At 41.3% G+C, this 13557-nt stretch overlaps 1 protein-coding gene across 1 annotated transcript in view; it reads left to right on the top strand.

Moving 5' to 3' along the window:
- The window catches only part of ubr1 (ubiquitin protein ligase E3 component n-recognin 1), a 144131-nt gene extending 131500 nt beyond the window's left edge, over nt 1-12631 (top strand). The window contains exons 45-47 of the mRNA XM_062537372.1: nt 6489-6659; nt 6749-6850; nt 12252-12631. Coding sequence (XP_062393356.1) covers nt 6489-6659; nt 6749-6850; nt 12252-12393 — 415 coding nt within the window. The 3' untranslated portion in view covers nt 12394-12631. The remainder of the gene's footprint in view (nt 1-6488; nt 6660-6748; nt 6851-12251) is intronic.
- Nucleotides 12632-13557: the final 926 nt, after the last annotated feature.

Genomic DNA, 13557 nt, shown 5'->3' on the forward strand with positions numbered 1-13557 from the left:
AACTCTCAAGTACAACATAAATAAACAGTAAGAATTGAATAAGGGCAGTAAAGCTATGTAGAATAATACATGCAGTATGTACATTTATAAATAAATAGATGCTAGGGGTGGAATAGGATAATGCAATTGTTCGGAGGGGGGGTGCGGCCTTGTTGTCCCTGTCAAGGTTGCCATGGTCGTGAAAATCCCAACAGGCACAGGCAAGACGCAGGATGCAATATACAATTGAAAGAGGGGGGGAATAGTGCCGTATCAGTATAGACTGAGGTTTAAGATTAAATATAAATACAGTGCAAGTTCATAGGCAGTTCAGTGCAAGTTCATATGCAGTTCAGTGCAATGATAATGTATTAATAATAACTGTATTATTGAAGTGCACATGATATGAGGTAGATGAGCAGAACATGTTGATTGACTTGTTTGTTGTTAGGGCGGATGTTATTTCTGAGTCCTCAACAGAGTGACAGCTTAGGGGAAGAAGCTGTCTTTGTGACGTCTGGCTTTGGCAAACAGTGCCCTGTATCGTCTCCCAGAGGGAGGTTGAACAGGATGTCCAACAGTTTGTGACCAGGATGTGAGGGGTCTGTAGAGATTTTTGCTGCCCTTTTCCTGTCCCTGGACCGGTAAATTGGCCTGTATTGTCCATTGCAGTCTGCCCCGTCTTGTTTGGAGGCTGACCCAAATCAGACAGTGATGGAGGAGCAGATGAGTGACAGACTGAATGATCACCGAGTAGAAAGTGGTCAGCAGCTCCTTAGGCAGATCAAACTTCCTTAGCTGTCTTAGGAAGTAGCATAATCTCTGCTGTGCCTTCTTCTGGATAGTATCAATGTGGGGAGACCATTTTAGGTCCTGTGAGATGGTTGATCCCAGGAACCTAAAGGAATCCACATTGGACACTGTATCGTTCTGAATGGCAAGCCGGGGGGAGTGGTGGGGGACTTTTCCTAAAGTCCACTGTCATCTCCATGGTCTTCTTGGGGTTAAGCTCCAGGTGGTTGGTTCTGACTGCACCACTTCCTGTCTGTAAGCACACTCATCACCATCCTGGATCAAATCAATGACGGTGGTGTCATCCGCAAACTTTATGAGTACAGATGGGCTCTTTGAGGTGCAGTCACTAGCCCCTTTCACATTCAGAAACGATACATTAGCGTTTAAGAAATAGCGGGTTCAGGGGATTTCACAATGTGAAAGGTAGACGTGTTCTGGTCCCGGGGTTGTCTGAAGCCGGTTTCAGAGGCGAGTTATGGGAGGCGTTGCCTAGCAGCACGTCACACGCAATTTGGGAGTGAACAATGACGTTAAGCATGCCTTGGACCTCGGAGATAAACTGATAAACACAACTGTCATGCTAGTTCTACGTGGTTTAGCTTCCAAATGATGGCGGGCCACTTGTTATGTTATTTGAATGCCAAATGAGGTCCTTTTGTCTGTCGAAGTCATATTTCAGTGTGCTGAGTCCTGAACAACTTCTGCAGTTAGCTCGTTAGCTAGTTAGCTAGCTATCATTAGGCAAACTTTCTAAAAAGACGTGCTACTGGCAGCAGACGGTTTTGGTAACCTAGCAACAATAAACACTTGACCGAAGTGCTGAGAAAAGGAGGTTCAGGGCACTCTCAGCATAAAAAACGTGATTGTTGGACACACATATACAGTGAGGAGAAAATGTATTTGATACCATGCTAAAGTTGCCTAAAAAGAGGAATATAAAATCGTCATTTGACAATTGATCTTAATGTCTTAATTCAAAAATTGAGTAAAAATAAAACCGCTAAGTACGCCAATTTTCTTTGTGATGGAAGAATGTTTCGTAAATAAATAAATGTTCTTCCTAAATGCTAGGGGGAAGTAAGTATTTGACCCCCAATGTAACCCTATGGGAATTCAACACATAGGGTTAACATAGGGGCGGGCAGATTTTTATTTTTTAAGGCCAGCTATTTTATGGATTCAGGATATTATGCATCCTGATAAAGTTCCCTTGGCCGTTGGAATTAAGATAGCCCCACATCATTACATACCCTTTACCATAGCTAGAGATTGGCATGGTGCTTTTTCCAGTAGGCCTATTAGCCTGTTTGATGCTCATTGAGCTCAATGCAAATCAAACAGGCTAATAGGCCTACTGGAAAAAGCACCATGCCAATCTCTAGCTATGGTGAAGGGTATGTGATGATGTGGGGCTATTTTAATTTCAAAGGCCAAGGGAAATTTATCGGGATGCATAATATCCTAGATCCATGAAATAGCTGGCCTTTAAAAATAAAAATCTGCCTGCCCCTATGTTAACCCTATGTGTTAAATTCCCATAGGGTTACATAGGGGGTCAAATACTTCCTTCCCCTAGCATTTAAGGAAAACATTTATCTATTTACGATACATTCTTCAATCACAAAGAAAATTGGTGTCCTTGGCGGTTTGATTTGTACTAATTTTTTGAGTTAAGGCATTAAGATCAATTGTCAAATGATGATTTTATATTCCTGTTTTAGCAGGGTATCAAATACATGTGCTCCTCACTGTATATCTATGGACACAGCAGCTAAAGTTATCCTAGTCTCTTGTGTGTTTCCTGTATTTTAACCTCCTGCCTGCCCAAATACGTCATCAGTCACACACCCCTAATAGCGGGGTTGACCTCTGTTCCTTTCATATTCAACACGGCTCGGCTCTGATACTACCCCCCGAGACGGGTTGGATTGCCGAGGCGGGTTGACTCCCCACCCCGTGTCGTCAATGTGAAAGGAACAGCCTTAACGTTAAATTCGGCTGATTTAGCGTTAAATTCGGTGAATGTGAAAGGGGCTATTGGTGTAGAGGGAGAAGAGCAGTGGGGAAAGAACACACCCTTGTGGAGCCTGTACTGATGGACCGGGTTTTTGATAAGACACTCCCCAGTCTAACAAGCTGCTGCCTGTCAGACAGAAAGCTGATGATCCGCTGATCGGTAGAGGCAGGCACTGATAGCTGAGTGAGCTCTGATGTAGGAGTTCAGGCATGATGGTGTTAAACGCCGAGCTGAAGTCCACAAACAGGATCCTGGCATACGTCCCTGGGGAGTCGAGGTGGTGCAGGATGAATTGCTGTCCCATATTGACGTCATCATCCACCGACCTATTTGCTCAGTAGGCAAACTGCATGGGGTTCTAGCAGGGGTCATGCCCTTCAGTTGGCCCAACACCAGTCTTTCAAAGGATGTCACGACCACAGGCGTCAGGGCGACAGGCCTGTAGTCATTTAATCCTGTGATGGAGAATGTTTTGGGGACTGGGATGATGGTGGAGTTTTAAAAGCAGGAGTGCACTTCACACAGCTCCAGGGACTGGTTGAAGATCTGCGTGAAGATTGGTGCCAGCTGTTCAGCACAGACCCCCAGACAGGAGGGTGATACCCCATCAGGTCCTGGAGCCTTCTTGATGTTCTGCTTCTGAAAGAGACAACACACATCCTTCTCACAGATAGTTAGTGCAGGTGGGGGGAGGGGTTGGGTGTTGAGGGGAAACCTATTGCATGTGATGGGTGTGATAATGGGGGCTTTTCAAACCTGCAGTAGAAGTCGTTAAGGTCATCAGCCAATCTGGGATTTTCAGCAGGACGGGGGGATGGTCTTTTGTAGTTTGTGACCTGTTGCAGGCCTTTGCAGGCCTTTCCAAACTGATGCAGGGTCGTTGGCTATTATTTAGCTTCTCACTGTAGCATCTTTTAGTTACCGTGATCTCTTTTGTCAGCTTGTTCCTGGCCTGTTTATGCAGGTCCCAATCCCCACTCCAGTAGGCCTCTTCTTTGGCTTAGTGTAGCCTCTTAAGATTAGGAGTGAACCAAGGTGCTGTTATTGCAGAAGGTTGGGATGAGGTGAACCAGACAGTGGTCTGAGACACCTAGAGCTGCCCGGGAAATGGCGTGATGGGTATCTTTTAAAACTGTGAAACAGTGGTCCAATGTGTTATTGTCCCTGGTGGGAATCTTGATATCCTGTCTGGGAGTTCCTTACTGAGATTGGCGCTGATAAAATCCCCAGTAAATAATGACGAGAGTGTGTTTTTTCTCAATGTCTGTCATCCTATCAGCTAATTGTTGTAACGCGTCTATTTGTCTACAATGCTAGCTTGTGGCAGAATGTAAACACCTACCGGAGAATAGAAAGGCTTACAGTTTATGAAGACATCTGTACAAGGCTACAAGTCTTTTCTAACACTGTGACATCTGTACACCAACCTTCGTTTACGTCCCTCCCCCTTTCATTTTCCCTGAGAGTTTTGTGCACCAATCCGCTCGGATGAGTTGGAAACCAGGCAGTTGAAGTGTGTTGTCTGGGATTCTATCACTGAGCCATGTTTCGGTGAAACACAGGGCGGCGGATCTGTAAAAGTCCCAGTTGGTTAGGTTTAAAAGCAGCAGCTCATTCATCTTGTTTGCTAGTGACCAGACGTTTGCCAGGTGAATGGCTGGAAGCGAGGTGTACAGTCCATGCTTCCTTAATTCCTTAATTGGTTTCCACCGTCTGTGTCTCCGGTAAATTCAATGGGGAACTGCAGCACCTCCAACAAGGATTTCAGTAAGAGTTGCTGGATCAGTCAACAATGGAGAAAAAGTTCCAAAAGACATTTGCCTGATGTTGCCTGCTTCCTTTGTAAAAGTTACTGGTGAAATATTGCAGAAAATGTGATAAACGTTTTGATCCATCCATTATCCGTCTAACTATATCCATGTACCCTTCTATGATACCTCTATCTACACCCATCTATCTTTCTTTCTACATCCATCCACCAATTCATCTCTCTACATCCCTCCATCCATCCATCGCCTTATTTATATCCACCATCGTTCTATTTTCATACATCTAATTACCACCTTTTTCTTTAAACATCCATCACAAACATCATTCATCAAAATGCTTAAAATTAGCATTTCAACATTACAAAAAACTAAATAAAATATCAAATAAAATGTTGAATAAAAAGGTAGCATGTGAAATTGGAGTTTCACATATGCTGTTATTATTATTATTTTTCTATGTTATAATACACTATTATTATTATAATAGTGTTATAGTACCACACATTCCCAAAAAAGTGGAAATATGGGCGATCATATGGTTTCCAGTTCTTTTAAGTTCTCAAAGTAGGTAATGATAGGTTGCCATCTCCAAGTAAAAGGTTTTCATTGACCCAATATATTTTATTTACAGACCTTATCTTCATTACCTCTGCCAAGGAGGTTATGTTTTCATCGGGGACTGGCGTTTGTTTGTTTGTCTGTCTGTTTGTTAGCAAGATAACTCAAAAGTAATGTAAGTAATTCCGTCGGGATTCCAGAGCCGTTTATGTGTTTCGCTTAGTGGTGTAATGGCATGGTATGGCCACGTGGTGGCAATATGAATAGTGTAGATTCAAATGTATGACAACCTAGGAGGAACAATACAGGCGGAGGTCTGTGCTCTCTGAGTGCTTTTCTCGTTAAAACATGTAATAGCCAGATTTCCTGTGTTACATTATAATACATTTGACCAGACAACAAAGAAACTTTAAAGTAATTTTAGTAGTATTAAGTTTAACATAATTAAACTGAAGTTGTAAAACTAAAGTGTTTTAAAGGATTTTAAGCACTTGGGGCCAGATGTACATAGATTAGCGATCGTAACGTTGTTTGCGCCAAGGCCAACACGCAGAAAGCACACGCTATGATACTTCAGTTTACGTCCTATGTACCAATCCTGAAATTCGTTGGGTAATCTGCGCCTAACGCAATTAGCAGTGGACAACAACTGAATGACACTTCACTCAGAAGCGCAGTTGAATGAAGTTAACTGATGACAACATTAAAAGGAATCCAACGTTAAGTGATCATGAAATAATACAATGCATAATGTCAAAAAGCAGGAAGATAATGCAGAGCAGTAGTTCTACTCAAACTAGGCTTACTTGTGCACGTAGGCTATGTTTATTTTTTCCCCCCATCCCGGTTTCATTCTTCCCGACTAGATTTTAAGAACAAAATAGGCATTTTCCACTTTTGTTGAAATAATTCCTGAACGGTTTTATTCAGAGCTGAAAATGCAATGGTAGCATATTTGACAGAAGATAAACGTGAGTGATAGGAACAAGGGACTAGGGCTAGGGGTAAGAGAAGGGGTAGGGGAAGAGTAAGGGTAGAACAGAATTGTGATTGGGTCCAACTGTTCCACCATTTATATATCTAACCTTGTGTGCCATGCCTTTACCCTGCCGTTAGCTGATCAGCTATTTGGTAATATTTGAGGTCAACTTATAACTATTTGTATGGAGTCAGACTCATTGTAGCTTCTACATTATGCACTGTTGTGTTCTGTCCTATGATTATCAAGATCTGCTTAACCTTAGTAGCCAATACTATTCTCTTCCCAACTCAGTCACTACAAGTTCAAACCATTGTTCTTACTCTTTATGGAAAGAACGTTGCAAAGCAGAACGTTGTGTGTGTTTGTGTTTTGTTCCCTGTTTATTCAGGTGCCCTGTGTCATCAGATGATGACCGAAAGCATCCTACCCTGTGTCTCTTCTGTGGCGATATGCTGTGCTCTCAGAGCACCTGCTGTCAGAAGCAGCTGGATGGGGAATATGTGGGTGCCTGCACCGCTCATGCTGCAATTTGTGGGGCTGGAGTGGGATTATTTCTTAGGTGAGTAGGGCCAATGCTGTTCATGTGACCTCTAAGATAAGGCTCATGGTGGTGCTGATCTTTCCTGTCTTTTTTATTCCTTTTAACAGAGTGAGAGAATGTGAGATTGTTCTTATGGCCAGTAAAACACGTGGAAGCACATATCCAGCCCCATATCTTGATGATTATGGAGAGACAGATCCCCAGCTTGGGTAAGACTGTATATTCAAGTTATTGTTGCACCCACAAACATAATATTCCTGTAGCACACTGTTATGTACACCTTCATGTAATGTCATGTGAAGTCATGGAAATCACTGAATTCAATATTTACTGAGCAGGAGAGCTGAGAACTTTTATTACCTTCAGGAAATTCACAGAGCTATGTTTTTCATTCATTCAAGCTTTATTTATTCTTGGAGGTTAATTGAGAGTAGTCCTCATTTTCAGTGAAGCCAAGATTATAATTACAATGAAACAACAAAGAAATAATAGCCAATCGGGGACCAGCATTTGTCTGTCTGTCTGTCTGTCTGTTCGTTAGCAAGATATCTAAAAAAGTGATGGATGGATTTTGATGAAATTTTCAAGGAAGGTCAGAAATGATGATTACATTTTGGGAGTGATCCATATCACTGCCGGGATTCCGGAGCCATTTATGTTTTTCGCTTAGCGGTGTAATGGCATTGTATGGCCACGTGGTGGCAATCTGAATAGTTTAGGTTCAAATTTATGTCAACCTAGGCAGAACAATACAGGCAGAGGTCTGCGCCTTCTGAGTGCTTTTCTAGTTATTATTATTTTCACTTGATCGGCCACCGGCCAGTCAGCCTGAGAAATGCCGATTTTATGCTGGTCAACTGTACTCACTGCACTTGAAGCAACATCACCCAGTTGAGTTTGTAAAATTTTAAGAAGTTAGCAAAGGCCAAAATTCTAGCCTGGATACCAGACTCTGACTTCGCAGAAGCAGGGGCAACGATAACGATAGGCGTGCATCTTAAACATAATCGCTCTCAGGAACGCCCTCTGTTAGCTGGTTGGTTCGTTTTCCAGGGAGCGAAAGTATACGGGTGGATCAAGTTATTCCAGACGGTATGGAAAAAGAAATTGAGCGGAAGTACGTAGACAGCCGGAGCCAGGCTACCAACACATCCAAGGTTGGATGTACAGATGGTACGGGTTGAGAATGCTCCTTTCTTTGCCGTTAATAACTAACGTCAGTTTAACATGTCAGAACTTTCGATTGGCGTTTCAAGTGCATGCCGCGAATAAATAAACTCGACTGAATCCCTTATATTTGTTGGCAAGTATTAATATGTAGGCTAAGCAACTTAGTGATAAGATTCGAGCTGTGGCGCAACTGGTTGAAGCATCTATACCGTACGCCAGCGACCGGGGTTCAAAACCCACTCTACGAACCTCTCCGGAACTCATCAAGACAAAAGGTTTTATTAAAAAAATGAAAGATTTTCTCAGTTTTGCGATTTTTTTTATGTTTGCGATGTCTGCTGAAAAGAAAAGTTAATATGTGAATTTGTGGTTCAGCGCACACTCACACACATTTTTACATTTACATAGTGTCGGGCTCAAGTGTGTCGAGAGGGAAGGGGGGAGGGAGGCAGTCGTTCTCAATGCCGCATATAGGTAGGCTATAATGTAGTGAACTGGTTAGACGAGTGTGGGGGAGGGGGAATGATCGCACAAGACAATTGCTCTTCATGAAATGGATAGTCTCACAGACGGCTGTCGATTTTTAAATGTAGCCTACACCACTTGCGAAATCGGACGTGGCACATATAATTATTAGGCTACTGGATTTAATATAGCAAGTCCATAGACTTTGTTCATCCTATACAATAAGTATAAAATCCGACTATCCAAAACGATAACGAGATCTCCCAGAAACGAAAAACAAGTTTGTTGAGTAACCTAGTCCTTCCAACAATCTCAGCTTTTGCGTTTGATAGTTAAAAGGCATCCTGTCCTGCTGAATTCCAATGAGAAAAAAAAAACATCCACAAGGTATAGGCTAAGGGTCACGGTAATGCAGCATGCAGGAATATCTCTCTCTCTCTCTCTCTCTCTCTCTCTCTATATATATATATATATATATATAGGCTATAACGCACAAAACTTTGTTAAGCCAGCTCCATACATAACAATAGCTGCCGCGCGCTCTCCCCGGCCTCCATTTAAACTAAGGGCCAACCCATTCATTCGTGCCCAAAACGAATTAATGGGTTGGGAGCGTCGCCTGGCTGTGTCAGCAGACTGCAATACAGTCGGTCTCGAGGGGTTAAATAGCGCACGTTACTTGAATTTTAATCTGAAGAAGACCACACGGTCGAAACGTCATTCCTTTGTGCTAAAGAAAAGAAAATCAAATAAAAAAAGAAGGATTTCAAGTGTGCAAACCTTTTTCCATTTTTTATGATTTACTCTTGTTCTGCACCTTGACCGGGGATGTGCACAAACTTTTTTACTACACTTGAATTTTAAACCAGCTCTTCTCTTACCAGTAGCCTATATCCTACAGCCATACTTTAATAATCAGATGTTATGCTCATTTTTGTAGGCTACACCTCACCGGCAAGCACGCACGCAAATGCTGGTTTTGCACATCTACAATATGGGCTAATTGGCCAGGCTATATATAATAGGCTTAGGACTGTATTTTGCCTTCGTGCAACTTAAGTTGTGCTCAGTCTAAATTATTGTCAGTAAGGATCGGTCATATTACCAAATGGCCAACCTCGAAAATTATTTAGGAATTTGGAGCCGTGTCCATTACGCACTACAGTTATTTTTTAGGCTATTGTTTTATTTGAGTGTTTTTGTCTACCATGGCAAACATAGTTGAAACGTTCGCTCTAAACTTATGTATTTCCAATCGGCTTTCACAATCAGCTACAGCTGCGCCGATGATCACCATGAAAACTTGCAATGTCTCACAGAACTGCTTTCACTTCCCCGAGTCGCGAACGCAACATGCACAACAATATACCGATATTTAGCAAACACATGTATTTTCAGCTCTCAAAACCGATGAGGTCCAGATCTCAGTGGCCTCATAGCTGCCTACAGCCATGCATAGTAAGCCTAATGATAGTCTAATAGTTATGACATTAATAGCCTATTAATGACCTCATGTCGGAATGGCACGTTGTTTGAAAAAAAAAAAGTTAAATACCGCCGAGTGGGAAGTGAAAGCCAAAGAGAAATAAATATGATTTGACATTTAAGCTGATTGTTGTCAAATTTCCCAAACACAATTCGGGAGAAGCAGCGGACAGGAGTGCCACCACAAGCAAGCACTTCTAGCCCAAATTAACATGGCAACGTTGCCTATGACTAAAGTGTCTAAGTAGGCTAGTCCTATAATATTACATTTGATTGGTAGCATGTTTGTAGTGCGCCAGTTTACCCATCCCCTACATCAAAACAGCTTAGAATCAATCAAAGAATCAGCTGTGTCGGCGTTAGGGTGTAGGTGATTTTCTATAACCATTTTCATTCATTTCAACAATGGTTTATTGAAACGTCGTTTGATTAATTTCGCCAGTCATCACCTTCATTTTAATGATTAAATGAGATTTAAATGAGATTAAGGAGTCGACTATTGACGGATATGCGGTCTTCATCATTAAATGCAGTTGAAATGCGGGTTGAAACTTTCTGCCACCTGGTGGTTGTTTGGGTACATTGCCTTAGCCTCGAAAAAAATCGGCTTGACAGCCTGTGGGATCTCTTCGGGAGTCCCGTGGGAGAAGGTGCATTCTCAACCCGTACCCACTGTACAAACTAAGACAAAATACTCAGACTATTTACTGCATGTAAGCTAGTCTAGGGCTATAATAATATACCCTAGTCTAGTATATTGGTAACATGCTCAAGTCGGATGTCCTAACTGTTAGCCTTCCATGAGCTTTGGTTCGGTTCGCCAGGCAAAGCATAGCAAAAAAAGTTTGTTGAGGTGTACTGATGACGGTCAGGATAATATCGAACTAACTAGTAGGGCTGGGCGATATATCAATATTTTAGATATATCGATATTTTTAAAAATGAGATATGGAATTAGACCATATCGTATATACCGATATAGTTCAAATTTGCGCTTTGATTGCTCCAGGCAAGCCGCTGCTCCCCGCACCCGCGCCCGCCCCTCCTCTTTCTGACACAGAGCGGGGTGTCCCTTAAGTATCAACCACAAGGCTTATGTGAGGAATTTATTTAAGGGTGTTGCACAAAATGTCTTAAATGGTATCCTTAGGTAAGGAAATTCGTTAAGTTATTTAGATTTTCATATGCATTGAAAGGGATTTTCTGGCACGACAAATTCCAGTTCCCACGGAGATTGTTCGTTTGCTAATATGTGCCTGCTTTTCTGAGGGTGAAGTGCGGGACTGACTGTCCAAAATAATATCAAGATGTGAGCACATATTGTCTATAAAATGGTATAAAATGGTATAGCGAATAACACGACAAATCTGACTATCTCTTGGCACCTCACGATTCTATTCGATTCCGATTCAGAGGGTAACGATTAGATTCTAAACCGATTATCAGAAAGCAGACAACAGGAGGTTACCACATTATATTACGGTAGCCTACTTTATTTAGGCTATATAATTCGAATGTGTTTCACAAATCAGATCATATTAGAATTAGCCTACTATAATAGGCTATGTCTTAAGTTATTGGCAGCTTAAAATAGCGAAACAATGTGACAGCGGGCTCAACAATTCAAGTTACCATCGCGCCTGTGAACTTGATAACACATCAACAATAAAGAATGAATGCTACCCTGTAAAACAACTGCAATCGTGTGATTAAAAATGATCCTATTCATCGCTATCACCGTGATCCTCAACTAGGCTACAAGTTGATTTGCGAATTTCTCCTCCTTGTCGCTCTCCTCCACTTGCCTGCCTTGCGCAACTCCCAACCAGATGCGCAGGGCTCTCCCTCTTTGGAGACAGACGTTACAGCTCAGCCTTTACGCACCCTCTTTGGATCAACCGAGAAATGCATGCAGACTTAATGCACATTTTTCCAAAATCTAGGGCCCTTTCAAAAGTCGAGACATTTAGTACAGACTTTAAATTGATTACAAATGCTAGTGAGTTGATCTTTGACCCTAGAAAATGTGGGGAGGCTAGGGAACATATTTGTTAAGATATTAATGCCCAAACATGGCATGTGTTTTTCAAGCTGTAATTTCAAGGTCTGAAAAAGATATGAAGACAAATGATTTGCACAGAAATATTTCACAGGCCTTGGTTGTAAGACCCATTGATTATGAAAGTTTGAACAAAATCTGAGATGGTGCAGCAACAACCTTATCTGATTTGACACAGAATGACTCCAATATAATATTTATACTTAGGTCATCAGTCATTGAAGAATGACCACCACATTTGTAGCATCTTTGGCACCTAAACCATTGCATGTGTGGAATTTATTTTGTTTTTGTGATTTTGTTTGTTTGTATAATGTGTCATGATGTGTTTTCTGTACTGATGACTAATAGCTCATTATTGAAGGCTGATGTTTTTTGTAGGTAATGATGATACACAGCTTTGGTGGTAAAGTTTATCTGTTTTTTTCCAGCCGTGGAAATCCTCTACACTTGTGCCCTGAACGCTACAGGAAGCTACATTATCTATGGTTGCAACACTGTATCCCAGAAGAGATTGCTCGGAGTCTGGAGGTGCTAAATGTGATGTTCGCCTTTGAGTGGCACACACTATAAGAATCAGCCAAAGGGTGACGGAAGGGCTCAATGCTCTATCTTGTGAATACGATGTAAACCTTTGAGAAAAGGGAGTGCATAAACAATTACATTTTTAAGTGAAAAAGGATGTTTGACTATGTATAATATTGTCTAAACCCACACTTAATACTTATCCAAAATGACGAAATATATTGTAGTTTTGTCTAGTTTCTGTGTTAATTTAACAATAAAATTATAGCAATATACAGTCATTGTAGTCAGCATTCTACTACCCTCCTTTTCTGTTCATAAATGCTTGATTGAAGGCATTTTAGGTGGGGGGGGGGGATTGGGGGGCGATTTATATTTTTAAAAAGAGAAGCACTGCATTGGTTGCAGTGACATGACTGTTCAGTGGACTATTGTGAAATTGTAACGTCAAATATAAATTCTGCAATACACAACCAGCAAGTTCTGGTTCATAAATTCTAAAGGAGGGGTTCCTGTAATCTCACAAATATCTCACTATAGTTAACTAGGGGAAAGTAAAAAAAAAAACATATTGCCACTAGCTAATTGCACTGTTAAAACAATACTGACAAGATTCAGAATGTGCATTTCTTAAATGATATACACCACATCAACACATGCTGATACCTCTGTACAAAAAGTGCATATTCATTATCTACTGCATTTTCTCTGGTATTGCTTGAATGTGCTACAACCATACAATCTTAATAAAATTATCTGAAGAAATCATTATCTGTATCCTAATATGTCCTCTCGCAGTGTGAAATACAAATGGGCAATTCCATATCAGTTGGAACAGGTCCGACACCATGGTCCTCAGTTTTTCCTGATGTTTGGTCCAAATGTTCCTCCATGTCTCATTAGAAGAAAACCAACATTTTAGCTGGGTGTCTTGTTTAGTTTCTGAGATATGGCTCTTCAAATGTGGTTAGACGCGTCCTAAAAAAAGGCTGAAAATTCTGGATTTAATGAGCACCACTTTTTTTTAAACCCCTCTCCTCTCTTAAGGCTACCATATTATTTTCTAAAAATTTGAACACTGGGGCAGTACCCTGTGTTGTTGTCCAAAATCATAAAGGAATTACAGTCCTTCCCACCATTGGAGACTTATTCATCGAAACAAACCCATATTTGTTTTGAAAGCAATGAAAAAAAAAACCTGTTTTTGTTCTC

The sequence above is a fragment of the Sardina pilchardus genome, chromosome 5, assembly GCF_963854185.1.
Source record: "Sardina pilchardus chromosome 5, fSarPil1.1, whole genome shotgun sequence".
NCBI classification, from domain to species: Eukaryota; Metazoa; Chordata; class Actinopteri; order Clupeiformes; family Clupeidae; genus Sardina; species Sardina pilchardus.